General features: G+C 45.6%; 2 protein-coding genes across 2 annotated transcripts in view; both read right to left on the reverse strand.

Annotated features, from left to right (window-relative positions):
• NECAB2 (N-terminal EF-hand calcium binding protein 2) overlaps positions 1-8,275 on the reverse strand; it is a 47,821-nt gene extending 39,546 nt beyond the window's left edge. Inside the window, exons 1-2 of the mRNA XM_031949234.1 lie at positions 8,028-8,275; positions 5,036-5,060 (exon numbers count right to left, since the gene is read on the reverse strand). Coding sequence (XP_031805094.1) covers positions 5,036-5,060; positions 8,028-8,258 — 256 coding nt within the window. The 5' untranslated portion in view covers positions 8,259-8,275. The remainder of the gene's footprint in view (positions 1-5,035; positions 5,061-8,027) is intronic.
• Positions 8,276-13,569: 5,294 nt separating this feature from the next.
• OSGIN1 (oxidative stress induced growth inhibitor 1) lies at positions 13,570-25,782 on the reverse strand. Its single transcript, XM_012540337.3, has 6 exons — positions 25,409-25,782; positions 20,027-20,113; positions 18,300-18,436; positions 17,716-17,907; positions 17,380-17,471; positions 13,570-15,107 (listed from the first exon to the last, which is right to left on the reverse strand). Exons 2-6 carry the CDS (start codon positions 20,067-20,069, stop codon positions 14,159-14,161), a joined length of 1,413 nt encoding a protein of 470 aa, XP_012395791.1. The 5' UTR covers positions 20,070-20,113; positions 25,409-25,782; the 3' UTR covers positions 13,570-14,158.
• Between the last annotated feature and the right edge of the window lie 1,063 nt (positions 25,783-26,845).

The following is a 26,845-nucleotide window of genomic DNA, read 5'->3' on the forward strand; positions in this document are numbered from 1 at the left end:
TTTGGAAGTTTCAAAGGAAAGGGTAAATGATTGTTTGTCAGGTACAGAGTAGGAGTCAATAGATACATGAGGGCTAAATGATTAGAAAAACTTAAACACTGTTGATTAGTCTTTAAAAATTTTTTTAAGGATTCTTATGTTCTAAGATGATAGACTGGATACATTGGTGATGGGGGTCTTTGCTTCATAAAATCTATGGGAGGGTGTAGTGGAGAGCCATCAGAATCCCTGACTGATTTTTGGACCTGATTCTCATTTGATCTGGGATAAGTTATTTCCCTCCTCTGGGCTTCCATTGCCTTCACTATGAAATGGGAAATTTGGATATTTATAACAGCATTTTGGGGGACTGGTAGCTAAGAAACAAAGTTTATACCCCTCAATTGGAGATTAGTGAAACAAAGTGATGGTACATGAATGTAATGGAATATTACTGAGTTGTAAGAAATGACAAATGCAATGAATATGGAGCAGGGAATACAACGAATGCAGAGAAGACACATGAATGTAAAGTCAGTAGAAATGGGAAAACAATATCCACAATGACTAATCAATGGAAATGTTAAAAAAAAAAATCAAACCACTAAAGAGCAAGTTATGCTTTGCAGATGTGAGGGACTATGAGTGTGAAACATTGCATACATGTTAATGTTCGACTTTTTTTTTAGCATATTGATTAGTTATGATGGACTGTGTTTTTCCCTCTTTTTTATTTCTCAGTATAATAAATGAAGAAGGGTGAAGGGAGAGATGCATTGGGAAATACAGATGATGTAAAAACAAAATATATCAATCCAATTTATTTAAAAAGGGAGAGATGAATAGCTTGGATGATAGATGATAGCTAAGCTTCCTTCCAGTTCTCTATCTTGCAGACATAGTTATGCATGCCCTGCAATTCAGAGATGGCTGGGGAAAGTACCATAGTAACAGTGCCATGAATTTAACCCTTCTGCAATAGCTGTATCTGGCTTCTAAGGAAAACGAAGCTGTCAAGGCTGGGGAGAGAGCAATCTCTGCCCCTCAGGCTCAAGAAACCAGTGGGGGAATTTCTCTCATCAAAAAGACTGTTCAACCATCTTCTCTCTCCTCCCCACTGTCCTCCCTCTCCGCCTTCTTTGTCTAATGAGCCCATTAAATTCCTGAGAAATCATAGCCTGTGACCCAGTGTTCCTGAGTCTTCTAATGAGGAGGAAGAAACACAATGAAAATGAAATACTGGTCTGTGGTGGGGAAGGGACGAACAGCCTCTCACGTGTAGTCCCACACACTGGTGGTCAAAAATAGCTTTAAAGACCATAAGAAAGGGACTCACTGCTTCAGCAAACATCTTTCTTCTTGCTCCTCCACACCTTCCCAAAGTTTTTCTCAACCCGACTTTTAGCTCCACGGTGAGAAGAGCATCAGATGTTGAAGTATGAAGCATTGGGGAACAATCTTGGCCATTCATCATTTATGTGCTGTGGGGAAAGTCACTTTCTCCTCCCTGGTCCTTAGTTTCCTCAGCTTAAGTAAAATGAGGAAATTGGAGTACATGACCTCTAACGTGCTTTTTGGGTTTAAATCTGTGAGGCTTTCTTTTCTCTCTTCTCATGTCCCCTTCTCCCTTTCTTCCAGCCCTTTCATGGCAAGCCAGTTTAATTAGCACTCACTAAGATTTTACTATATGCCACTGGACCTTGGAGAAAAAGAATCAAAATGAAACAGTATCTTCCATCATAGAATTGGGTGTAGCAATGACTAGAGCGCTGAATTTGGGGCCAGGAAGGTCTCAGTTCAAATCCTCTCTTAGTTATTTATTAGACTTAGTTATTTGTTACTTAGTTACTTAGTTATTTATTAGGTTCTGGGCAAATCACATTAATTTCTGTCAACCTCAGTTTGTCACATCTCTGAAATGAAAATAACACTCACCTCACAAGGTGGTGATGCCAAAGGAAAAGTTCTTGGTAAACCTTCAAGTGCTATATAAATGCTGACTAACATTATCTCCATCATCACCACCATCACCATCATTTTACCATCACTATCGCTCCCATCAGGATCACTACCATCATCATCTTCATCATTATTATCATTTTCATCATCACTATCAGCCCCATCAGTGTCACCACCACCATCATCTTCATCATCACCACCCCCATCATTATCTTCATCATCATCACCCCCATCATTATTATCTTCATCATCACTATCACCATCACCACCGCCATTATCTTCACCACCACATCGTCATCTTCATCATCACTATCCCCATCAGTCACCACCACATCATCATCTTCATCATCACTATCCCCCCAATCAGTCACCACCACATCATCATCATCTTGATCATCACCATTATCCTCATCATTACCATTCCCCCCCCCTTCAGCATCACCACCACCATTCCCAATCTCTAGTGAAGCCTTTCCTACTTGCCCACCCAAACTGGAGCACCTTTGTGGCACGATGGGGGGAACAGATCTCTTTCACTTCAGATTCCCACCAGCTCCCACCTCATGATCTCCTTTGTCTTTCTATCGCTGCATTTCTGCTTCTCTGAGCCTTCCCTTCTCCATCATAGCACAGCAGCCTTCTCACCTAGGAAAACCAAGTTTGGCTCCCCTTCCTTTGATTGATTGATCAATTCCTTCCTGAACCTCCATTGTAAGGAAGGGGACAAGACAATAATGTTCATTTCTTTTCTCTCCAGGCTCCTAATTCTTAGACTTTTTTTCTTCACCACCTCCCAACCAACCAACATTTATTCAGGGCACTTTCTCCTTCCCTCCTCTCCCCTTTTCAGCTCCCTCAGAATAGTATCTTCCCCCTTCTTTTTTGCCTTTGTACCCCAACTCTTAGCACAGTGACCAAACCTAGCAATTACTTAATGGCTGTTTTGTTGAGTTGTTGATTTGTTTAGGAAGTCAGGAGGTTAGGAGGGGAACAGAGGCAACTAGATAGGAAATCTTTATTTATACCGCTGGTTGACAGGAGGTTCTAACCTTTGGGCTGGAGGAGGCAACCAAGGAAATGAGATTACTAGCACCCCAGAGGATGCGGCTGTGGCCTAGAGAGATGGAGTAAGTTTCTCAAAACCACACAGCAGATTAGTGGTTGAGCAAGGACCCAAACCTGACTCCCAGCATTCTTTTCCCTATACCACACTGCTTCGGGTTGTCTTCTAACAGTCTCATGTGTGTGTTAATTCTCTCCCTAGCTAAAAATGTAATCGACTTGAAGAGGGAGATCAGGTTTGGGTCTGGGCTTGATTTGCAGGTAGAGGGAGGACTCTTTCCTTCTAGATCCCTACGCCATGCCAGGAAGTGCCAGTACAGCACCTGACTTTAGAGTTAAACTAGCAGGTCTACAGGAGCAGAGATAGGGAAAGCAGGCAGTATGGGAGGGGATGGAGGGGAAAATGAAAGGGAGAAAGGGAAAGTGTTGGGGAAAGGTAGGTGCTTCAGTGGGTCCCCTAAAGGGAGAAAAGGGGATTAAAGCAAGGAGTGAAGGAATTCCCCCTTTCCCAATATTCCCTTCTTCACAATGGTGGAATGGAAAAGACCAGTAGTGCTTGGCTGATGGCATTTGCCTCTTAATTTATTTCTCTGCTGCTTCTGTTCTTGAGAAACCAGGTGGGGGAAGGGGCAAGAACGCACTCAGAAGCTGCTCCCACTCTCACCCAGGATGCCCATTTTGGGGGCTGGCTTTTATTTCACTTTATTTTTCACACATGATGATTCTGCCCTTCTGTACCCTTGCCCCCACCAGCCAAGGCTCAGTAGGGAGCTCCGTGGGTTCGTGGCAGTCTTGCCAACCACGCCCTCTCCCCATGCCCCCCAAAAAGAACTCCAACTCCAGCTTCAGCTTCAGCCCAGGGTTTCACCTCCCCTCCTACTTCATGCTCAGTGGAACTGAGGCTGGGAACAGCTCAGCTCCTGCAAGAGGGTGGGAGTGGGGGAGGTGGGGCTAAGGGGCCCAGATACTTTAACGACCTGTAATTTCATCAGTGTGGGTGCTCTCCACTCTGACATTAATCACAACCTCTTCAAGAATCACAGGAGCATAGTTTTAGAGCTGGGAATTAAGTCCAGTCCCTTCATTTAATGAGACCCAGAGAGGTTAAGTTCTGTGCCTAGGATTACCCAGCAAGAAAGCATCTTCTGTGGGCATCTGAAACTAGGTCTTCCTGACTCAACTCCAGTGTCCAGAGTCGCTGTGGCCAAAAACATTAATTTCCCAAAGGCCAATACGGTAATTAGCTTTCTCTGAGCTTAACTAGGTTAGTCCTCCAACAAGAAATACATCTGTGTTCTGGAATAGTCCCAGATTTAAAACCTTCCCAACCCGGAAGGACTCTGCTCATATAGTCTTTGATAGGTCAAGTTATTCTCAAGATAGGGGTGGTATGAGAGGAAGACTTTGGTAGAAGAGGAGGACAAGGGATAAAGTCAGGGAGAAACAAAGACTAAATCAAGTCCCAGCCCTTGGGACATCATTCAGAGCAGGTCATCCCTAAGTCTGGTTCTCAATTGTGCTGTCATCCAGCCAGCCCGGTCTCCCTGCTTTCTTCCTTTCTGCTGTGCTCCCCATGGTTCCAAATGTCCCCCTGCCAAGCCAGTATCTCACTGGTGCAGTCTTTCCCCTCATGAAGTCACAGGTGGGCCTATATAGGTTTGCAGGATGGAATGTCCTGGCTCTATACTGGGCTATACTGATCCCATCTTGGACCAATGTTCCAGGTTCAGTGCCTCTACGTAGGAATCTTTAACTATTTTTTTTGTTTGTTTGTTTTGTTTTCCAGTTTTGGGGGTTAGGTTGTCTTTATATTCTGGACCTTTTTAGTAGTTTAGAGAAACCTATGGAATCCTTCCCAAAACCTTATTTTTAAATGCACAGAATGAAATTTGCAAGTTTATAAAGGAAGCCAACTATATTAAAATATAGTCATCAAAATTTTAAAAAAATAAGTTCACAGATTCCAGGTTAAGAACACCTGAACTAGGAACTCTCCCTCTTTTCCTGCACTCAAGTTTTGTCAGGGAGTACTCACCATTCTTGTCAGCCCGGCGGAATATCTGCAAAGAGGAAAAAAGTCTGGATTAATTTTGGGGAGAAGAGGAACACTCCCATTTCCCTTTGACCAGGGCCTGTCACCCAAACCCTTTTATCTACCTGATGGGGAAACCTGGAGGGCCAAGGAAGTAAGATGGCTCAAAGCATGTACAGTGTCAGAAATATATATATTCTATATTCATAGAATATCACCTATAGATATGGCCACAGGCATTCATATTCACATATACATGCACATAGAAGTCACATACACAATAAACACTCAGTTATGTAGACACACATATTCCCCTATACAAATAGTCAGCTCCAGATAAAACTGTAAAGTGGGACTAATTGTGAGCCTTCTCAGCTCCTCTTCTATTCCTCCTCAATTTCCTCCAATTTCCAAGAGAATCCTGGAAAAAATCCCAAGAAATGAGTACCTAATGGTAGAATTTTGGGTACCACGAAAGGTAGGTAGGGGAACTATTTTAGCTTGAGTATCCCCTTCCTGCCAAACAACAGAAAGGATTTTCTACTGTGCCTATGGGTAAAGGCGGCACCCTCACACTCATGTATGCAAAGGATGGATTCTCCTCTGGGTACATGGGAAACTTCAGGAGTCCCTGCTTCTCCCAGGGGCTGGGCCAGATTTGTGATGGCAAGCAGGGAGGGAAGCCTTTATTTATACAAAGGGTCTTAAGGTTTTCAAAGAACTTTTCAAATATTCCTCAGAATACCCCATGATGAAGGTGACGTTATTATTATCATCCCCATTTTGTGGAGGAAGAAACTGCAAAGCAGTTGCAAGCAGAACAAAAGTAACTTGCCAGTGACACAGCTAATATTTGAACTCAGGTCTTCCTCCCTTCAGGTCTGGTGCTCTATCCACTGTGGTACTTGGCTGCCATTAGTAGTGGGGGCTTTGGAGATTGTTTTGGGCACAGGGAAGAGTCAGTGAGTCAGTCACTATCTTATTAAATCCCTACTATGTGCTGAGAATTAGAAGTAGACTAGGAACTGTTTTATTCTTTTCCTCTTTCCCCCAAATTTGGGTTTAATAGGGGTTTCCTTGACTTAGTTGAGCAAATGGTTGCTCCTGGTCCCAAGCACTAAATAGCAGAATAGCCCAATGCTGATTCCCTCTCCCTTGGCACTCTGTGAAAAGTGGGAAAGGGGAGTAACTGGGGTGCTGGAGGACCCCAAATTTCTGTGCATTCTGTGCAAATCCAGAGATTTGGAAGGAATGGCACACATCCTGAGTAGTCTTAAGTTTGGAAAAAAGATTAGCTACTCAGCTACACGGGATCTACTGCTTCTGTGACTGGGTGAGCCGCCAGGGGGGCCTCCTGTAGGACTTGAGAGAGTAGAAGAGAAACAGAGACCAGGCAATAATGAACTGGGGTTCAAAGGGGTGGGGGAAGACTGGCAGTATGATACAATGGAGAGACCTGAGTTCTAATTCCAATTCCAATACTTGTGTGATATTGACAAGTAACTTCCCTGCTGTGAGCCTCAGTTTCCTCATCCATAAAATGGGGATATGAGTACCTGCCCCAAGTATTTGACAGAGATGTAGGAAAATGCTATTTAAATGCTATAGAAATATTACTACTACGACTGCTGCTGCCTACTACTATTATACTATCCCTTAGGAATTGAAAGCTCTTCAAACGACAAATTTCCTACGAGCATCATAGGGGACCTCTGTCTTTTCCCCACCATGATGGTCTGTGTTCTTCGAAATCCTCATTCCTTGACTAGCCTGGGTTACCAGCCTAAGAGCCATTTTCTGTCAATCGAAATATCTGATTTCCCAGGAGGGGGAGAGAGTAAGAGATACCCGACAAAAGCCTTTTTTTTAGGTTTAAGGAAACAGGCAGAGCCTGATTCAAGCAGAATCTTAGAAAGTGGAATCCCATAGGTCATCCAATCCAAACTCTCTTTTTATAAATGACTGAAGGGAAATGACTTGTTCAGATTTACAAGAAGATCTGGAGCCCAAACCTTCCTGATCGGTGCTTCCATCCCAACGCCATCAACTAGGGAATACTTAAGCGAAATATGGCCTCACCCCCAGGACTCCCAAAGAAAAGGCTGTAGTAGTCCCTAAAAGGTGGGGAACAAGGAAGGATCAGGGCTCTGGATTCTCTCTCTCTCTTAAAAATCTTTTTTCTCTTCCGCCTTCCCACACAGACGCAAGCTTTCTACACCCATAAGTCCACCATTGCTGGGGGGAAAGGGCGTGAGAAGGGAAGCAGACCCCAGAAATCTACCCCCTCGACCCTGCTCCATAATCTCCAGGTCTACACTGACTGAACCAAACCACCTGCACTCGCACTCCCCACTGGTCCCCTTAAACCCGACCCCATCTAAGCAGATTTCTAAATGTGGGGCTGTAGAGGGGAGGTGTCCAGATTGGGAACGAGGTCCGAGGAGGAGAGGAGAAATTGGGGAAAGGGGAGTCAGATAGTCCCTACTAGAAGGGGGAGAAACTCTGGAGAGAGACTGTGGGGGGCAGCGACAGGAGAGGGACTGTCCCAGTGAGGGTGGCTAGCTTTAGGGAAGGGCTGAGATGGAGAGGCTGCAGATTCAGCGGTCTGGGGACGGAGAGTCGATCAAAGCTCAGACTTGGGAGAGGAGGCGAGAGTGGGGGTGGGGGCAGAGAAGCTGGGAAGTGGGACGGAGTGGGGACTGAGCATCCCCCCGGAGGGGGAAAGGAGCAGGATCTGATTTGGGAAGGAGAGAAACCCTGGGAAAAAGAAAAGGTTCCGGGGGGATGCTGAAGGATGGAATCAGGGAAGCAAGGGACTGGAGAGAGATGAGAAGGGGGAGCTAAAATCGTGCGGGGATCAGGGCTGCTAAGACTGTAGGGGGACGGTGTAGGGATGGGGAGAGGAGGCTTGAGGTGGGAACAGGAGAAGGAGGAGGGGGAGGAGGAAGCAGCCCGGGCCGGGGAGGGGTCCCGGAGAGGGTCCGGCGCTACTCACGTCCAGGATGACCGAAGTGCCCCTCCGGGGCGGGGATGGGGGCGGCGGCGGCGTGGGACAGAGCCCGTGGCCGGTCGTGGCCCCCGGCCCGTCGGCCAGCGGCTCCCGGGGTTCGCCCATCCTGGCTCCCACCCAGCGGAGCAGCCCCCCCAGCGCCCGGCTCTGCGGCGGCGGCTCCCGGAGCAGTCTGTGCGCGCCGGCCCTGCAGAGGCGCGCCGCCCGCTCACACATCGCTCGCGCAGCGCCCGCCTCCCGCCTCCCGCCTCCCTCCCGCCCGAGCCGCCGCCGCCGCCGGCCCGACCCCCGCCCCCGGCTCCGGAGCCCGCCCGCCCACGCGTGGCCACCTCTCCCAGCCCGCTCCGGGCGGCGCCGGCGCTGCAGACCCCGCCCCCCCCGGACACCGCGTGGGATGCGGGATGCGGGACGCGGGACTCAGTCCGGGGAGGCGGACAGGACCACAGCGCCCGGGAGGGGGACGCCCCACGCCCCGGACCCCGCGTTCTCCCTCCCTTCCTCTTATTTCTGAGGGGGATGGGGATGGGAGGGCTAGGGGCCGAGTCCGCGCGGGGGTGACAGGACGCGCATTAGGACAGTTGCGGCGGGAGAAGTCGCTGTCCGGGGGGAGGCCGGGAGGGGGACTCCCCACGCCCCGGACCCCGCGTTCTCCCTCCCTTCCTCTTATTTCTGAGGGGGATGGAGGTGGAAGGGCTAGGGGCCGAGTCCCCGCGGGGGTGACAGGACGCGCATTAGGACAGTTGCGGCGGGAGAAGTCGCTGTCCGGGGGGAGGCCGGGACGGGGAGAGTTTGAGGGGCGCCGCACGGGCAGGGGCCTCTGGGACTCAGCACCCGGGGAGGGATGGAGTCCAGGTTCGGAGCGCCCCTGAGGCCTCCAGCACAACCATCCTCCCTGGCAGCTTTCCCTTCTCTGGTTCCTCAGCTTGCAGGGACAGGCAAGTGGAGAGTTTCTTTAAGTCAGGCGCTCCCTCTGCCGGTAAAAGCCCCCGAACTCCCTCACTCTCACGACTCCCTGGGCCCCAGGAGCTTTCCTCTCATCCCCCTCCCAGGGCCTTTGGGAGCCCGATCACTCACTCAGACACTAATCCCGTCCCGTCCAGTCCCGTCCGGTCCCTCCCTACCCCGTCCTGCCCCGTCCCCTCCCGCAGCTCTTTTCCCTTCCTTTCCCTCTGGCCACATCGGTCTGTCCACACACTCTTCCTACTTGCTGGTGCTCCGCCCAAAGGAACTTAAATTTTGATGGATAAAACTTGAAATATATCTTGGGGTATTGATTGGCTCAGAATGAGTGTAGAAAGCAATTGTTTCTTCTTTGAGCAGAAATCCCGAGTCTTCCCTTCCAAGATGGATAGTGTGGGTTTTGTTTTTTTCTCCTCTGGGTGAAAGAGGCCATTCTTTTCCTCATTTCTTACCTAGACTTGCTCACTGACTGGGCCTTGTCTCAGGCAAACCTGTTAAAGACCTAAGCTTACAAAGGTCAAGGTCTCCCACTGCATCCGGGGCCATCTCCAGTCCTCCCGATCTACATCTTGCCACTGGACCCAGATGGCTCTGGGGGAGAGAGTGACTTTGCACAGCCCCCCCTCATTTAGATCCCATTCACCAGCATGTCACAGAGTCACCTCCCTGATGTCATGGTCCTCTGAGAATCTGATTACAAAGCTAGATGGAATCCCACTCTCAGACACTTACTGTGGGAGAGGAGCAAATCACTTAACCTCTGCCTACCTGTTTCCTCCTCTGTAAAATGAGATCTAAGAACGCATGAAAAATTAAAAGCTCTTCTCATTTTAAAATTTATTATCCATTCACATCCAATCCCCTAGATTTTGATTCTTTTCTCTCTGTGTGTGTCTGTGTGTCTCTGCCTGTTTCTCCCTATCCTCCCTCCTTCCTTCTTTCCCTCCCTCCCTCTTTCTATCTCTGTCTCTTTGTCTTTCTCTCTCTGTCTCTGTCTCTGTGTGTTTCTCTCTGTCTCCCTTCCTGTCTATCCCTCTCTTTCTCTCTCTTTCCCTCTGAATCTGTCTCTCTGTCTCTGTTTCTCTTTGCCTGTCTGCCTGTTTCTGTCTCTCTCTGTCTCTGTCTCTCTGCCTCTGTCTCTCTCTGTCTGTGTGTCTTTCTCTGTCTCCTTCTCTGTTTGTCTCTGTCTGTCTCTCTGTGTGTATCTGTTTGTCTATCTGTCTCTGTCTGTCTCTCTCTGTCTGTCAGTCTGTCTTTCTCTCACTTCTTTCTCTCCCCCCCCCCCATTTAATTCAATAAAATTCAAGTCAACAAAACATCAGGCACCTGCTTTTTTCAAAGCACTGGGGATGTGTGTGTGTGTGTGTGGGGGGGAAGTCTGTCCTCAAGAAACTTAAATTTTGAGGAAAGAAAAAAATATAATATGGACAAATAGGGGTAAACACAAGATATAAAAATTAAATTTAAGAGTAAGAGTACTGGAGGAGGATTCTGGGAAGAATAAGTTGGTAAATTTCAAGTTCTTCAGATTTCCTCCAAAAATAGAACAAATTTTCATCTCAGGGCAAAAATGAAAACTCAAGAAGACTTGGAGCAAAACAGGGGTTCTCTTACTACAACCTGAGAAAATTTGAAGAAAGTCCTTGAAGAAAGACCTTGGGCTGAGCATTAACTTAAGTGAAAGGCAAACATCTCTGGGCCAGCTCAGCAGAAACACCCAGTGGGGTATGATTGGAACTGCAGCAGGAACCACAGAAACTTTCACCTCCTGAACAGCTTGAGTAGCTGGGGATCTGAGTCCCAGAAGACTGAGGGAACCTAGACTGATCAGACCCAACTGTGTGGCAGAGCTTGGGGAAGAAGGAGCCAGCACACCAGGAGAGCAGAAGCTGGGCCAGGGGCCAGGAATGCTACTAGCTATGGGCACTTGCAGGAGGAGGGGAACTCTTGGTTTGGGGTTCCAGGTCAGAAGGGAGAACTGAAGTGAAGCTTGAGGCACCATTTCCCCCACCCTACAATTAGAAGTGCTTACACTAATACCTCTTGGTTTTTTTTTTAATGAACAAGTAAAGAAGATAGATACCCCAACCCCCACCCACCATAGAAATTTACTATGGGAACAGGGTAGACTGGGATTCATCTTCAGAGGAGGACACTGAAGTAAAAAAAAAAAAAAGCCTCTATCCCCAAAAGTAATGCAAAATAGCTTCCTGCCCAGAGAGAATTTATAAAAGAACTCAAAAAAGAATTTAAAAATCAAATGAGAGACATTGAGGGAAAAAGTTAAAAATTAAAAATAAAAACTATCCAAGAAAAATAAGCTTATAAAAAAAGCTAACCAACTAGAAAAGCAGATATAGAAACTCAAAGATGAAAATAATTCTTTGAAAATTAGAATTGTGCAAGGGGAAGTCGGTGAAACTATAGGACCAAGAAATAACAAAAACAGATTATAAGAAATGAAAAAAATAGAACAGAAGGTGAAACATAAGAAAAACAACAGATCTGAGAACAGATCAAGAAGAGAAAATATACAATTGGACTGCTCAAAAGTTGTGACCAAAAAAAGAACCTTGACAAAATAATCCAAGAAAATTGTCCTACAGGATAGATCAGGAGGGAAAAGTAGAAATTGAAAAAAATCCATTGATCACCACCTCAACAAGATCCTTTGTGGAAAATCCATAGGAATATTATTGCTAAATTTCAAAAATCTCAGATCAAAGAGAAAATTTTGCAAAAAACAGGAAAAAAATTAAAATGCACTGGAGCTACAATTAGAATTTTACAGGACTTAGCAGCAGTCACAATAAAAGCCTGCAGATCCTGGAATTATGTCTACTGACAATTAGAAAAACTAGGCCTACGACCAAAAATATATCCAGCTAAATTATTGAATGATATTGAATGAGAAGTGTTATGAAAATACCAATTAAGAAAAACTGGACATTTAATGAACTTGCAGATTTTCAGGACTTTCTATCAACCAAACCTGAACTTAAGAGAAAATTTAACATATAAAAGTCAATATTGAAGATCAATTTAAAGGAATTCAACATGCATAACTTATTTATGTTGTTTTTTTTTTTACATGGGGAAATGTATATCATATGTTTAAGATTGACATCAACAATAGGTTAGCTCAAAAGAAAGATTGGAACATAGTGGAAGTAAAAATAGTAATCATGTTATACAAATGAGGTGCAGACGAAGAATAGACACAGAGGCATTAGAGAGGGGAGGAAGGCTCATAGTTCTGAAAATCTACTCACATCAGGAATGGGTTCAATAGGCAACTCTCCATATCTACCACGAAGTGTATAGCCCCCTCCAAAATCTATAAAGAAATAAAGGGGGAGTAATGGGTGGATGGGGAAGCAAAGATTGAAGGAAGAAGACAAGGGAGAAATCCATGGGTTGGGGGAGGTTAAGTTAAGGAGCAGAATTAAAGAGTCAGAGGGATATCTTTGTGTGTTGTAGGTGGGAGGGGGCGAGTGTGTATGTATCTGTATGTATAAATCTACATATGAATACATAAATATGTCCTTCTTAATTATAGCCTGCTTGGGAGTGGTGGGGGGGGATAAAAGGGGAAAACAAAGAATAAAGTTAAAAAGGTGCACAGCAGAGAATAAAAGGAAGTAAAGATGGACATTGATGATTATATTTTTTCTATTAATATATATGCTTTCTTGAACTGGTAATTTGTTATATATTTTGAATCCTTGATGTTCTGCTGGGCACATGACAATATTCTGTTTTGTTTTATTTACTTTTGTGTTCCTTTTCTGTTTTCTTAAAAAATTAAAAAAAAAAAAGTGAGAGTATTGATTGGGGAAACAGGAAAGGTTTCATGTAGGTGATACCTGTGGTGAAGGACAACATTCTAGGAGTGAGGCATCCCTTGGATAAAGGGATAAAGTGAGATATATAGACCATCATATAGTTCCATATATAGGGAATAGCTAGTATGCTAATTTGATTGGATCTAGAATTGCAAAAGAGAATATGAAGCAAAACTGGAAATGTGGTTGAGTGCTATGTTATCATAAGCCTTAAGTTCTAGGCAGATGATTTTGAGAAGCAATAGGGAGCCACTGAGGATTTTTGAGGAAGCAGGTGACATGGTCAGATTTGAGTTTTAGGAATATCACCCTCAATATGGCTGCTCTGGGGAGGATGGATTGGGGAAGGGAAGAGTTTGGAAGCAGGAAGGTCAAACAGGAAGCTAATGAAGTCTTGTGATGGAAAGGTGGTAAAGGCTTGAGCTGGGGGTTCAAGGTGAGTGAGGAGAGGGTGTTCTGAAGGTAGATCTGAGCCAATTTGGCAAATGGGGTAGGTGAGGTGAGGACCAGGGAAACATCAGTGAATGTCATGGATCTACTCCATCCTTCCCCTCCACACTCTACCAGTTTCTGCCCATCTCTATGCTCTGTTTTTGTGCCTTTTACTCAGATAGGTATTCATTATTCTCAAAGAGAACCAAAACGACATCACTGTGTTAAATCTAGTTACAGATTGTGGCTGATCAGACCAATACAAGTCGGACATCAATAGTCCCCAGGAACATTTGGGGTGGATTCTTTAATTTTATGCATACAACACAACCTCAGTTTGAGATCCCTGGAATCACCCCACAAGGACAAACTGGAACATCCCAAAAACAAACTCTCCAAGAAGATATTTTGGCAATTTAGTTTATTCAAGATGTAGTCCTGGGGAAGAGCAGAGGCTAGTAACTTCCCCTGGCTGAGTTCAATCATCAGTGATGCTCACTGGCCCAGACTTTGGGGCTCTGAGAACCTGAAGTTCTAAAAGCCCACAGATCTTGTTTGGGTTCAGGAAACTTTTGGGGTGGTCAGTACTAAGGGTACTTCTCAGATTCTGGCCCAGCCAGACCCACAATCACCATCCCTGTCCCAGGGCAAGGGCCTTTTGGTCTATTAACAAGAACTGTCTCTAGAATCACTGCCCTTCCCATTCCTCCCCCCTTTATATCCTCCCTCCAGGGAGATGTCCCTCCAGGGGAGGCCCACATTGGGCCCTCCCAATTGTCTGAGCACCAGCCATTGTACTAGGCAGGACTAACCAGGTCTCCTTCCTAATCTGAGCTGGGGCTGTGAGATTGGGGGCATGCAGGGTGGGCAGGGGCAGTCCTAGGGAGGCTTCCTATTCTCTTTCAGCAGGGAACTGGCCACAGCCAGGGCCCCTCCCTGCAAGAATCTCACAAAGTTGTCTCCCACCAGGGGCCCTATGGCATAAAGGCCCCTCTGCCGGGTGCTCTGGTAGGTGAAGGGGTCGACGTCAATGGGGTTCCTCTTGGGGCTGAGTGGTTGGTCTGGGTCCACAGTTAAGTCAGCACCGCCATTGGCCAGGAAGGAGAGGTCAGGGTAGGAGCCAATGAGCACCAGCACAAGGGAGACCCTGAACAACTTGTGCTCCCCATTTTGGTCCTGGAACACGGCCTGGCGGTCCTCTTGGAAGAGCAGGGGCCGATGCTTGGGCAGGCTCAAGTAGCCTCTGTAGGCAGTGGGAGAGAGGATGGATTTCTCCTGCATCATTTGGTGTACTTTTTGGTACTCTGGGTACATCTTCTTGGGCAGCTGGTTGAAGATGAGGTCAGGGTCGTCCACTGGCCGGCGGAACGCATGGATCACCGGGAGGCTGTAGCGCCGAGCGTACAGGACAGCATCAGCCGCCGACAAGCCGGCCCCGACAATGAGGACAGGGTCAGAGGTGGGCGTCACGATCCCAGCCTTCAAGGCCTCTTCCAGGGCAGAGAGCTCATAGTGAACGTAGGGAAGGTCCTCTCCAGCAATGCCCAGCCGGGCTGGGCTGTCTGATGTGCCCGTAGCCAGGACCAGATTGCGGGCACGGAGACTGAAAGGCTTCTGGCTCCCATCCTTGGTGGTCATAAAGCCGCTCACCATGAACAGGGGGCTCCCGTCCTGCTGACCCCTGGGTTCCCCCGACTCGGGTCTCTCAATGTCCACAGCCGTGACCACAGAGCCACAGAGGAAGTTGTGGCTGAGTCCCTTCTTCACCACGTAGTCCTGGTAATAATGGGCAATGTCCCCAGCTGTGGCCCGGCACTCCCACAGGCCCCTGGGATAAAGACCGGAGCAAAGTTAGAAGTCATTCTCAGTGACCCAAGCAATACAGACACATGAATGAGCCCTTAAAGCTCCCAGAGGGTACATATCCTATTGGCCTTGGGCTTCCCAGTTTAGGGGGCCATTTCCAAAGAGACTGGCCCATTAGGTTCTTAGAAGAAAGAGTCCTGGGCCTGGAATCAGGAGACCTTATCAGGCACCCTTATGATTTGGGTGACTCTGGCTGAGAAAGACACTTAATCTCTTAATTTTTCCCTCTGTAAAATGGGGGTAACAATAGGACTTGCCTCATGGGATTATTGGGAGGATAAAATGAAATATTTGTAAAAGTGGTAAACCTTAAAGTGCTACACAAACATATTTTATGAATACATATATAATATAAATATATTTTTATATATGAAGCTTCTGTTTAGTCCTATTCAACACTGTGTGACCCTATTTGGGGTTTCTTGGCAAAGATACTAAAATGGTTTGCCATTTTCTAGCTCATTTTACTGATGAGGAAGCTAAGGCTTTTCAAAGTTAAGTGACTTGTCCAAGGTCTAGTAAATATCTAAGGTTGCATTTGAATTCAAGTCATCTTGACCCCAGGCCTAGAATCCTTTAGCTGCCCCAGTATAAATAATCTATAGACCAAGTAGATTGGGGTATGTGATGAGAATTACTATTCATGCCCTCTTCCTTGAGTCAATGTGGAGTCTAACAGGAGAAAATAAAAAGGGGGAAAAGCAAAGGGCAAAAAAAGGAGGCAGAAATTGAAAGGCAGGATGTTCTAGGCAGGGTTAAAGCAAGAGCAAAGAATGAGGGGATGGGGCCCCATAAATTGTGCTGGCCAACATAACCTAGGGTTCAGATTTTGACCAAACTCAAGACTAAAAGTAATTTTTGCATTTATTTTTGTAAATGTAATTTCTGTAAACATTTTCTGAGTAATTTCTGCAAACATTTTTGTAAAATTCTTTTTGACAGACATTTTCTGAGCAATTTTTGTAAACATTTTTGCAAACTTCATTTTGACAGACATTTTCTGAGCAATTTTTGCAAACATTTTCTGAGGAATTTTTGTAATCATTTTTGTAAACTTCATTTTTATAAGCTCTTCCTTCTGTTGTGGAGCTGGGAGATTTGTGGGTGGCTATTTTTTAAGGATTATTAAATGCCAGTGCTGAAAGGGACCTGAGTACTTATCGAGCTCAATCCCCTCACTTTCCAGATGAAGGAGGAGAGCCCCATAGCTTAGATCTTAGGGTTGTCAGTTCAGTGCTCTTTCCCATAAATCACTTGACCCCTTAGTTCCTCAGTAAAATTTCAGTTTTGCAGTCTTGCTAAAATTTCCTTTTTCCAGTATTGCTAAAGCATGTCTCCAGCTTCTCACTGGAGAGGGGACAAGCACTTGTCAGATGGGGCCAATGTTCTGATTTGTTTTTCTTTAAATGATCCTCTTTGTTAAAAGGGAGGATTTTACTTTTGTGGAGTCATCGTCACTGGAGAGTAACAACAAAGTAAAAAATAAAGAGCATGCATAAAACATTAAAAAACAATCTCAGGATCTAAAAAGAGACTGTTCATAAGTAGAGAGAAATCAGAGCCACATATTTAGAGATGAAAGAGATCTGAGAGGTCCTTGAGTCCTACCCTCTCATTTTATACTTAGGGAAAGGGAGGGACAAGAAGGTCAAGGAATTTGTCCATTTACACAGTGAGTTTACAGAGTGGCGTGGGAGGGTATACTGATAATGACCAAGTCTTCTACTGGATAGATAGTATGGAAAAGGGTAGAATAGAGAGGGTGGGAATCAAAGAAAAATGTCAATTGGGAAAGGTAGGCACCATATACCATTTTTTTTTACAGGAAGGTGGCTGGTACAGTGGATAAAGCAATAGATTTGGACTCTGGAAAATTTGGCTTTGAAAATTCCCTTAGACACTTAGCTGTGTGACCCTGAACAAGTTATTATCATAAGATTGGTGTGAGGATCAAAAGAAATAATGTGTATAGAGTATTTAATGTGTGTAGAGTATTTGGCAAACTTTAGGCTATTATTAGGCAAACTGTAAGCTATTATTATTATTATTGTCATTGTTGTCATCACTGCAAAAAGGAAAATAAAAGACCCTTGGACCAGGTTCAGAGGGGACATGATCCTGGATTTTGAGTCTTCTGCTCCAATTAGGTTGGGAGAAATGTACTTCTCTGACTTGGAGCATCCTTCCTTCCCCACTTCTCCTTCCCTCCTCCCCTGTCAGCCCCATATTCTCACCTGCGCTTCCTCTGCATCCAGTCTTTAAACTTCAGGTCAGGGAGCCCCATCCACTCGCCCTGGCTTAAGGTCACCATAGAGCCTTCGATGGACTAGATAAGAAGAAAATCCTTTAGTTTCTGTTTCCAAAATCCCCCCGACCCAGGGGCCCAGCCAAGGGAGGGAAGGATGAGTGGAAAGAGGAATGGGGGAAGGTCCCTTCAGGAAGGGAGGATGATACATTGGCTAGGGGAAAGGGACACAAAGGACCAATCACTGGAAGAGAATTTCATCATTGGACACTGGACATTGGACATCAAAGTTCCCCAATTTCCCAAAATTGCTTCCCCAACTTACATGCCAGGCCCCTCCAGGGAGGTTGCGACCCAGGACTAGGTGGGGGATCATTCGTTCTGTTTGGTGTTCCCAGGTGAGGACAGACTCAGTATTTCCTCCAAAATCTGTGTCTGGGCGCAGGAGAGCATCAAAGAGCAGAGCTACAGGGCTTTGGCTTCTGCCTTCCAAGCCCTCTGACAGATAGTCCAAGTCCTATCAGGGAGAGAAATATTTCATTTAGAGTTACAAGGAAACTTAGGAGATCATTGGAGACAATCCCTTTGTTTTACAGACAAAGAAACCAAAGCAGAGTCAATGATTGGATTGGGTTCTTTGATAGTCCTGGCCTAGGACCAGGACCATAGGAGACATATGGACCCATAGGGTGGGCCTGAGTTTCTGATCTTTTGACTAGACCCTCCTTCATATGCAAGACCAAATTGTGGGGGTGAGAGAAGCAGAAAAAAAAACCCAAAACAAAAAACAAACAAATTACCAATAAAGTTTTCAAGGTTAGGTACTAAGCAAAGAAATCAAGAGAAGGGAAGGACTACTGACTCCATGGGGGAGGATCAGGGCGCCCTTGTAAAGCCTTCCATACTGACCTGGTCCAGGATGGAGACATGAGGCTTCTCAGTCAGCTTCATCTGCAGGATGGGATGTGGATGGACAGCATCAGCTTTCACATAAGGTGTATAGCCAGACAGCAAATAGGACAGACAGATTCCTGAAGGGCCATTACCTGGGAAGGAGGGGAAGAGACATGGTGATGGAGGCCCGTTGTTGCCACGTCCAGTTTCTAAAGGGGAAAAGACGGCTGCCCTAGTTCCTATCTCTCCATAAAGATCCACCAGTTAAAAATCACACAAAACAAAACCACTACAGAATATATTTTTATAGGACCTTAGGTGTGAAAGCAATAGCTACAAGATATCCAAGCCGATGATCCGCAGCTCCCCAGATACCTTGTCTATGGAGCCAAAGCTGTCTCGATATGAAGGGGCCAGATGCTAGCTGGGCTATAGGCTCAACACTAGTAGCCCTCCCAAGCTCAGTCTGACCTCTATTTGGCATTTAAAGTCCTTCATAGCTTATCCTTTCCCTACCTTTCAAGTATTCTTACACTTACAAGTCTCATCCACACACCCGAGAGTCCAGTTACTCCTGTTCCTCACATGTCTCTGACAGGATCCTGCCTTTGCTCTGGCTTCTCTGTGTGCATGGGATATTTCCTCCTCTTTGCTTCCCTAGCTTACTTCAAGATTCAGCTCAAGTCCTCCCTTTTGCAGGAAGTAGATATAGTCCTACGTCCCTTTAACTCCTATGTCCCTCTGAGATTGACTTCTGTATTTTATATACCTTAGGATAAAGTTATTTACTTTCCAATCAATTTTAAATTCTTTCTTTTATTGAATATTATTTTTGTGGCATTGGTCAATCAAGGATGTATTTAGTATTTCTGCTTTTCTATGTTTGTTAGCGAAATTATATCCCAATATGTGGTGATTCTTTCTTTAAGCGTATGCAATTCACTACAAAGAAATCTATTGGGTTTAAACAATAAGTAAGAAGGCTGGATCAATATCGTCATTATCCTAATTTTTATAAAAAGTTTACAAAATATTGTTACATGATCTAATAATAGAAACAGATATGATTTTACCAGTGGAAAAGACATTTTGAAAGGAGCATTACTATCTGCTTTGTTGCTGCATTCCATATGACTTATAACTGAAATCTTTTCTATGTATTATCTCATTAAAATGTGAGCTCCCCAAGGTATATAGACTGTCTTTTATTTTTCTGTTTGTATTTCAGCAATAAGCATAGTGCACATCATAAAAGTTTAACTTTCCTTCCTTCCTTCTTTCCTTTCTTCCTCCCTTCCTCCTTCCTTCCTTCCTACCTTCCTAACTTACTTTCTTCTTTCCTCTCTTCCTTTCTTCTTCTCTCCCTCTCTTCCTTCTTACCTCCCTTCCTCCTTCTCTTCTCCTTTCTTTCTTTCTTCCTTTTTTTCCTTCCTTCCTCTTTTCCTTCCCTTCCTTCCTCCTTTTCTTCCTTCCTTCTCCTTCTTTCCTTCCTTCATTCCTTTCTGCTTTCTTTCCTTCCTGCCTTCCTTCCTCCTTTCTTCCCTCTCTCCTATTTCTTCTTCCTTCCCTCCCTTCTTTTCTTCCTCTCTCCTTTCTTCCCTCCCTCCCACCAACTGCTTGTGCTTCTACAAGTATTATTTTCCCCTACTGTTGACCAACTTCAGATCTTGAGGTTCATGATAACTGTCACCTAAGGATTCAAAAGCCTAGGAGACTCTTCTTTCTCAGAAGGGAATACTCACCAATGATGATCACTGGAAGGGGCTCCTTCCACACAAAACACATGATCGCAAGAAAAGGTTTCAAAGCCAGAAACCAACCTGTCAGGGCTGAAGAAAAAGACAATTATTGGGGTGACCCGAGCATTATTAAGCATGGAGGGGGGTCTGAAGCCTTTTATCTTGGCCAGTGATGATCCTTGCACCAGATCTTCAAGTAAGTGAGAAGATAGAATTTGGGGCTGGAAGATCAGTTACCTAGTCCAACCTTCTCATTTTCCATATAAGGAAACTAAGGTTTATAGAGGGAAGAGCTTGACCCAAAGCCAAAAAGATGGTAAATAATAGGGAAAAGACTCCGGCCTAGGTCTTCCCAATCCTTTATCCACAGCACCCTGATGGAGGTCTCTTTTCTCAGACTTAACCTTCTCAACTACCACACACTCCACTCTAGAACCCTGCCTGCGCAAAGACAGGGGCTCCCTAGAGGATGTAGACCCAGCCTGAGACCCTGCCAGTTCTTGCCTTCCTCCAGCCAACTCTCCTTTCCTTTAAATGTTTATCCTCCCTCCTTATCCCTGAAAAAACCCAGCAGCAGCTGCCCCTGCCTTCAGATTTCATGAGCGTTCTTGTCTTCCTTTGCTTTTGCTTCTCGGATCAGCCCTGACCTGTCCGCCTGTGCAGAACAACCCTCCCTTCCCTTGATGGAATTTTAGAAAATATATTCTTATTACTATATGTTAAAGGCATTTTGGCATGGTAAACCTGTAATGATAGGATGCTGGAAGGGGAAGCAGGGGATAGAGGATAGGGGCTAATACCTGAATGATAGCCATCCACTTGGGGAAAGGTGGAGCTGGTAACCTGAGCTAAGGAGAATTTGGCCATCCATTGGGCTTAAGGTACATCAATCATTTCGGCTCTGCAAATGAGGTCCCTTTCTCATACTTCCAACAAGAGCCAGGAATTTAGAAGGCAGCCCCCAAATAAACTTTAAAAAAAAAACTGGAATGATCAGAGATTGCCTCTAGGAAGGAAGGGTTATCACTGGAAGGAACAAGTAAGAGGAAATGGCAATGATGTTGTTTTTTAAGATTTGCAAAGTCCTTTATGTCCATTATCTCATTAGTCTTTATAACAACTCTCCAGGGCAAGTTGCATAGAACCAATATTGGCTAGAGTCCCCTCCTTAAGGAATAGTTAATAATAATCTGCCACTATTGGAATAATCTCTTAATTGGGTCTCCTTAAATCAAATCTATCTCAACCTCAATGCTTCCTATACATACCTGCCCAAGTGATTTTCCTAGAGTGTAAGCCTTCTGATCATCCCCTCCTCAATTAATGTCCATGGCTCCTTATTGTCTCTGGAATCACATATAAACTGTCTAATGTTTTGCAACCTGCCTTTGCTCTCTTTCCACTCTTATTATATTCCTTACTCTCCTTCCAGTCAGGAGATGCAGTGGACAGAGCCCTGGGGCTGGAATCAAGAAAAGAAGAGAACAAAACCAATTTTAGACCCTGGGTAATTCACTTTCCCCTGTCTGCCTCAGTTTCCTCAACTGTATAAATGAAAATAATAGCAGTATCACCCTTCTGGGGTTATTGTAAAGATCAAATGAGCATAGTACCTATCACATAGAAAGTATTTAATAAATAAATCCTCTTTTTCTTCTTCCTTTGCAGCACTTTATGGCCCAGTCAAAAGGATCTTTGATTTTTTTTCACCTATCTCCTCTGTCTGGAATGAACTTTTTCCTCAATGATACCTCTTAGAATCTTTCCTTTAAAACTCAACTCAAGTCACTTTCTGCCTCTTTTGTGATTCACCAGCTGTTATAGTCTCTCTCTGCCCCCCAAATTACCTTATATTTGCTTTTATTTATATTTTCTAGATTTTATTTTGTCTGAGCGGCTAGCTTCTAAAGTGCTGGGCTTGGAGTCAGAAAGATCCATCTTCATGAATTCAAATCTGACCTCAGACTTGCTCTGTGATCCTGGACAAGTCATTTATCTCTCTTTGGCTCAGTTTCTCCATGTGTGAAAAGAGCTAGAGAAGGAAATGATAAACCACTCTAGTATTTTTGCCAAAGAAATCCCAAAAGAGGTCATGAAAAGTCATTCATGACTGAACCAAATCATTAACAAATATTTTGTTTGACAGTCAAGCAACCAGCATTTATTAAGCACCTACTACATGCCAGACAATATGTGTGCTAAATTCTGGGGTAAAAAGAAAAACAAACAGGAAAATCTTGGCATGCAAGCGCTCAAAGTTTAATGCAAGACACAACATTCAAACAGCTAAGTACAAACAGGATACAGACAGCATAAATTGGTAGATAATCTCAGAAGGAAAGTACTAACATTTATAAAGACTGGGAAAGGCTTTTTGCAGAAGATGAGATTTTAGTTGAGATTTGAAGACAATAGGAGTTCACTGAGGTCAAGGCCTGTTTTGTTTTTTGGATTTTGGGGTTTTTTCTGTCTTTCTATCTTCAATGCCTAGTGCAAAAAAAAAAAAAAAAAAAAAAAAAAAAACACCAGGGAGTGAATAAATACTAGGTGCCAGAATGATACTGATACAGCTCAGGGCCAGAAAGAATAGTCCTGGGATTCCCATGTAGAGCGATGTCTTCCCATTCAAAATAAGGCTGAACTTGGAAAAGTCACTCAGGTTGATCTAGCCTCTTCTCAGACATGGTTACAGTCTGTAAACTATATTCTAAACTCTAAATGGGTCCATTCCAAAGCTTTGCCATCTCTATTTGGAGTGAAGTTTCCTCTCTGTAAAAATTGCAGATTGTTAAGAAGCTCGTAGGTACATCAGAAATCATCTCATCCATATTTTGCCCTGATTATTTCAGCTTAATAAATGCTGAAGAACTCGTGACAAGGAATTCATCATGTCTTGAGGTCATCTATTCCAGAGTGGGATTGCTCTCATAGAAAAAATGATCTTCCTTATATTAAAGTGGATTCCCCCATAATGTCCTCCCCTCAAACCTCCCCCCCCCCACCACCACCATTGTTCCCAGTATCCCTCTGGGACCAAGCAGAACAATTCTAATTTCTATTCCACTAAAATTACTTGACGATCCTCTTCTGAGTCTTCTCTGATTGAGGTTAAGTATATTGGGTTCCTTTACCTGAATCTCCTATGTTCCTTAGAATGTAATCTCCCTGAGGATGAGGACTGTTTCATTTACTTCTCTGTATCTCCAGCCCCTAACATGGTGGCTTGCCCTCAGAGCAGCGCAGGAGCAGTTTCTCCAGCTCATTTTACAAATGAGGAAACTGAGACCCACAGAATCACCCACCTAGTAAGCATCTGAAGTCATTCTCCCCAAAATGAGCTTCCTGACTCCTGGCCCAACACTGTATCGCTGCTGCCCTCCAATCCTGGCTACAGTTACTATTGTTCCAAGCCTTGTGCTCTCTCCACTGTACAACACTCCCTCAGTTTCCTCCTTTGTAAAAAACAAAAAAACAACAACAAAAAAGGAGTTGGACTGGACATAACTCTAAGGTCTAAATCCTGTGATCCTGACCTGATTAGGCCCAATAGGCCGCACAGACAAAGTCCGGGACTTCATCCCATACACCTGCAGATTTGAACTCCACCCTCACAGTAGGGAAATTGGACTCTCCTCCAGGTAGTAGGGGTGGAGAAGGGCAAGGGTTAGTTACAAGCAAGGACACCGCTCCTGACTCATGGACAAGAGATCTTGATTCCTCTCCATCATCTCCGAACCCTGGAGAGTTCGTTCACCTGAAAGTGGTGGCAATTTCACTGACTGTCCTAAGGAGCCAAGGCAGGACTGGATGCTGGCTGAGATCCTGAGTTCAGTGGCCAATAAAGACACTGTGACCTGCATGAGATTCCGAGGCAAAGACAGGACCTGCTGTCCTTAGCAGGGCTCTCTTTAGGAACCCAGGATTGGGAACAAAGTCTAGTTTAATCTCATTTTATAGAAGAGGAAACTGAGTCCTACAGAGAGCTAAGTTATCTAAAGTGAATTCCTTGAGAGGAGGGACTTTTTTTAATCTTTCTTCCTTTGTCTTTGTACCACCAATGCTTGGCACAGAGCCTAGTACACAGTAAGGGCTTAATCAATGCTTTAAGGTCATACAAATAGTAAGCAGCAAAGCCAGGATTTGTGACTTTAAATTCCATCTTATTTTTACACTACCACCATTATCATCTTAACAGTTAACATTTACCTCGAATCTGACAAAGACAGTCCTGAGATGGTTGTTAATCATTGCTGAATTCCAACAAAAAATTTAAAAACTTTGTAGCTCTGCATCCACTACTTTCACCAGATCCTCACTGGAATTACCTCTAGGGTAGATATTGTTGTGATTCCCCACTTTATAGATAAACGAAGGCCCAGAGAATTTAAATCACTTGCTAATCATGTCTAAGGCAGGATTTGAATCCAAATCTGAACACTCTCTCTTTATGACATGGTCAAAGAGTCATAAATCTTCCACCTCTCCACCCTTCCAAAGCCTGATGTCACTCTGGGAGGGATGCCAAAGGCCTCCTGGGAACTATTATAAAGGACCATAACAACGATAACAACTGTACTAACTGCTACTTGTATAAGACTTTAAGGCCGGCAAAGCCCTGTCTTTACAGCCTGACGAGCACCCTGGGACAACACCCCGCATGACATAAATGCCTCCTGGATAAATGAATGAATGAAGCCTCTCAGCTACCTCAGATTTTTCATTCGGAGAAAGGGAAGCACGTTTGGATTTAGGAATATAATATTGATGTTCCACCTTTCCGTAGCACTTTAGATAATCAAAACACTTTTCTCCCAACAAGCAGCGAATGGTTTGTAGGAAGTATTATTATTATTTCCACTTTATAGAACAAATTACCTCAGCTCACACAGCTTTTCAAGGAGCACTACCGGAAGACCCTGGGGCTCCAAAAATGGTCCTCTTTCCCACCGTGGTGCCCTGGGGCTGTCCTAAGTGCCCGGGAAGCCCCCTGGGACTCCTGTTAGAAAGGTGGCAACTGGGGGGGTGTTGTATAGTATTTAGTAATAACAGGAGCCAGGATGGAGGGCAGCGAGGGGTGCCGTGGGGAGTGTTGGGCCAGGAGACTTTGAGAGTTCAAGTCCCACAAAGTACTGTAGGAGTACAGAGTGAGGCTCACTGCATCCCTGGATCCAAGGACTGGTGGGTTTTTTAAGCAGGAAGACGTTTATCATTGAACTGCTGGCCCCCAAGCCCCGACGCCGCCGGGAATACCCGGAGCTGTGATCCCGGAGGGTTCCCAGGAAATCAGCCCTAGGTCCGGGGTCCCGGAGGTTCCAGGGTCGATTTTCCCGCAGGCGTTTGGGGCGCTGCGCGCACGCCCCCCCCCCCAACTCCAACACCCCTCACCTGCTCAGGGGCCACGCGTGGGAAGATCCGGCCAGGCTCGGCCTCCCGGGAGAACAAGGAGCCGCGGGGTCTCGGTCCGGCTAGTCCTCCAGAACACCCATTGCTCGGAGCCGCATGGGACGCGGGGTTTATTTCACCGGGTGGCAGGAGGCGGGGCCGGGAAAATCACTTTCATAAGCGTGAGTCAGCAGGGTCTCTTCATATGAATGAACTGGGGCTCCTCGGGTTACCGGCTGTCTGACCGCCTTAAAGGGGCCGGCCGCCCTTTCCGCCGCCGCTTGCCGGGGCCGGCCTCCTGGGCTTGGGCTCCGGGACTCTCTCCCGCGGTGCCGCGCTCGCCGTGGTCCGGACCCCGGGCGAGGCCGAGCCCAGCAGGAAACTCTGTCTGTTCTGACCTGGGAGGGGACGCAGATAAACAGCTAGAGGAATTCGGAACCCGTAGGGTTAGAACTGGGAGGGAATCGCAGGGCAACGCATCCCACCCCTTTGTTTCGCAACCTGGACTTTGAATGTCTGAGGAAGTCAATCGACTTGCCCAAGATCACCCGACAATTCCGTCCCAGGCAGGGTCGGAACTTGGCTCTTTGGGACTGACGTTCAGTGCCTTATTAGAGGCGCTTGGATCCCTGGGCCTAGAGTCACCAAGGCCCGAATTTAAATCCAGACTCGGTCACTTCCTAGCTCGGATGGTCCCGAGGCAAGTTGCTTACCCCGCTGTCTGCCTCAGTTTCCTCAACTGTAAAATGGGGATGATAATCGCTCCATATTTATAAAATACTTCCGCAGTGCCCCAAATCTGTATTTACCAGCCCGACTCCCTCAGGGAAACTGAGACCCAGGGAAGTTAAGGGTCAACACCAAGGCCACCCAGATTGTATAGACCAGAGAGCCAGGATGTCAGTCTCTCAAAAAATATCTGCTAGATGCCAAGATAGACACTGGGGACAAAAAATAAAAATGGAAACATCTGCCCTGTAAGCACTTGCGTTCTCCCGAGGGAGATGTGTACAGGTCTGGGTACATGCGAAATAGACAGGGGACATGGCGCTTGACGGCATCTTGACGGCACCTGGGAGGTCTAAGAGGCAGAAGTGAGGAGGGATGCCTTGTGAAGGCAAGAAACGGGAACTGCAGGGCAGTGCGTCAGAGAGACTCTGAAAGGGTCACTGGGGGGATTGTTGTTTGTCCTTCCTTCTCAGAGAAGACCATGGCACCGGGCAGGAGATGTCATGACTTGCAAGTGAATTGGATTTAAGAAAGGGAGGGCTGTGCCAAGTCAGCAGTTTCGTTTTTTCCTCTGGAGCCTTCTGGAGTGGGCTGAGCACAGCTGGTAAGGATATGATTCCCTGTGTGGTCAGAGGGAAAGGAGGAAAAGAGAGCAGGAGGAGGGGGGAGGGAGGGAAGGAAGGAAGGAAGGAAGGAAGGAAGGAAGGAAGG

Source organism: Sarcophilus harrisii, chromosome 2 (assembly GCF_902635505.1).
Source record: "Sarcophilus harrisii chromosome 2, mSarHar1.11, whole genome shotgun sequence".
Lineage (NCBI taxonomy): Eukaryota > Metazoa > Chordata > Mammalia > Dasyuromorphia > Dasyuridae > Sarcophilus > Sarcophilus harrisii.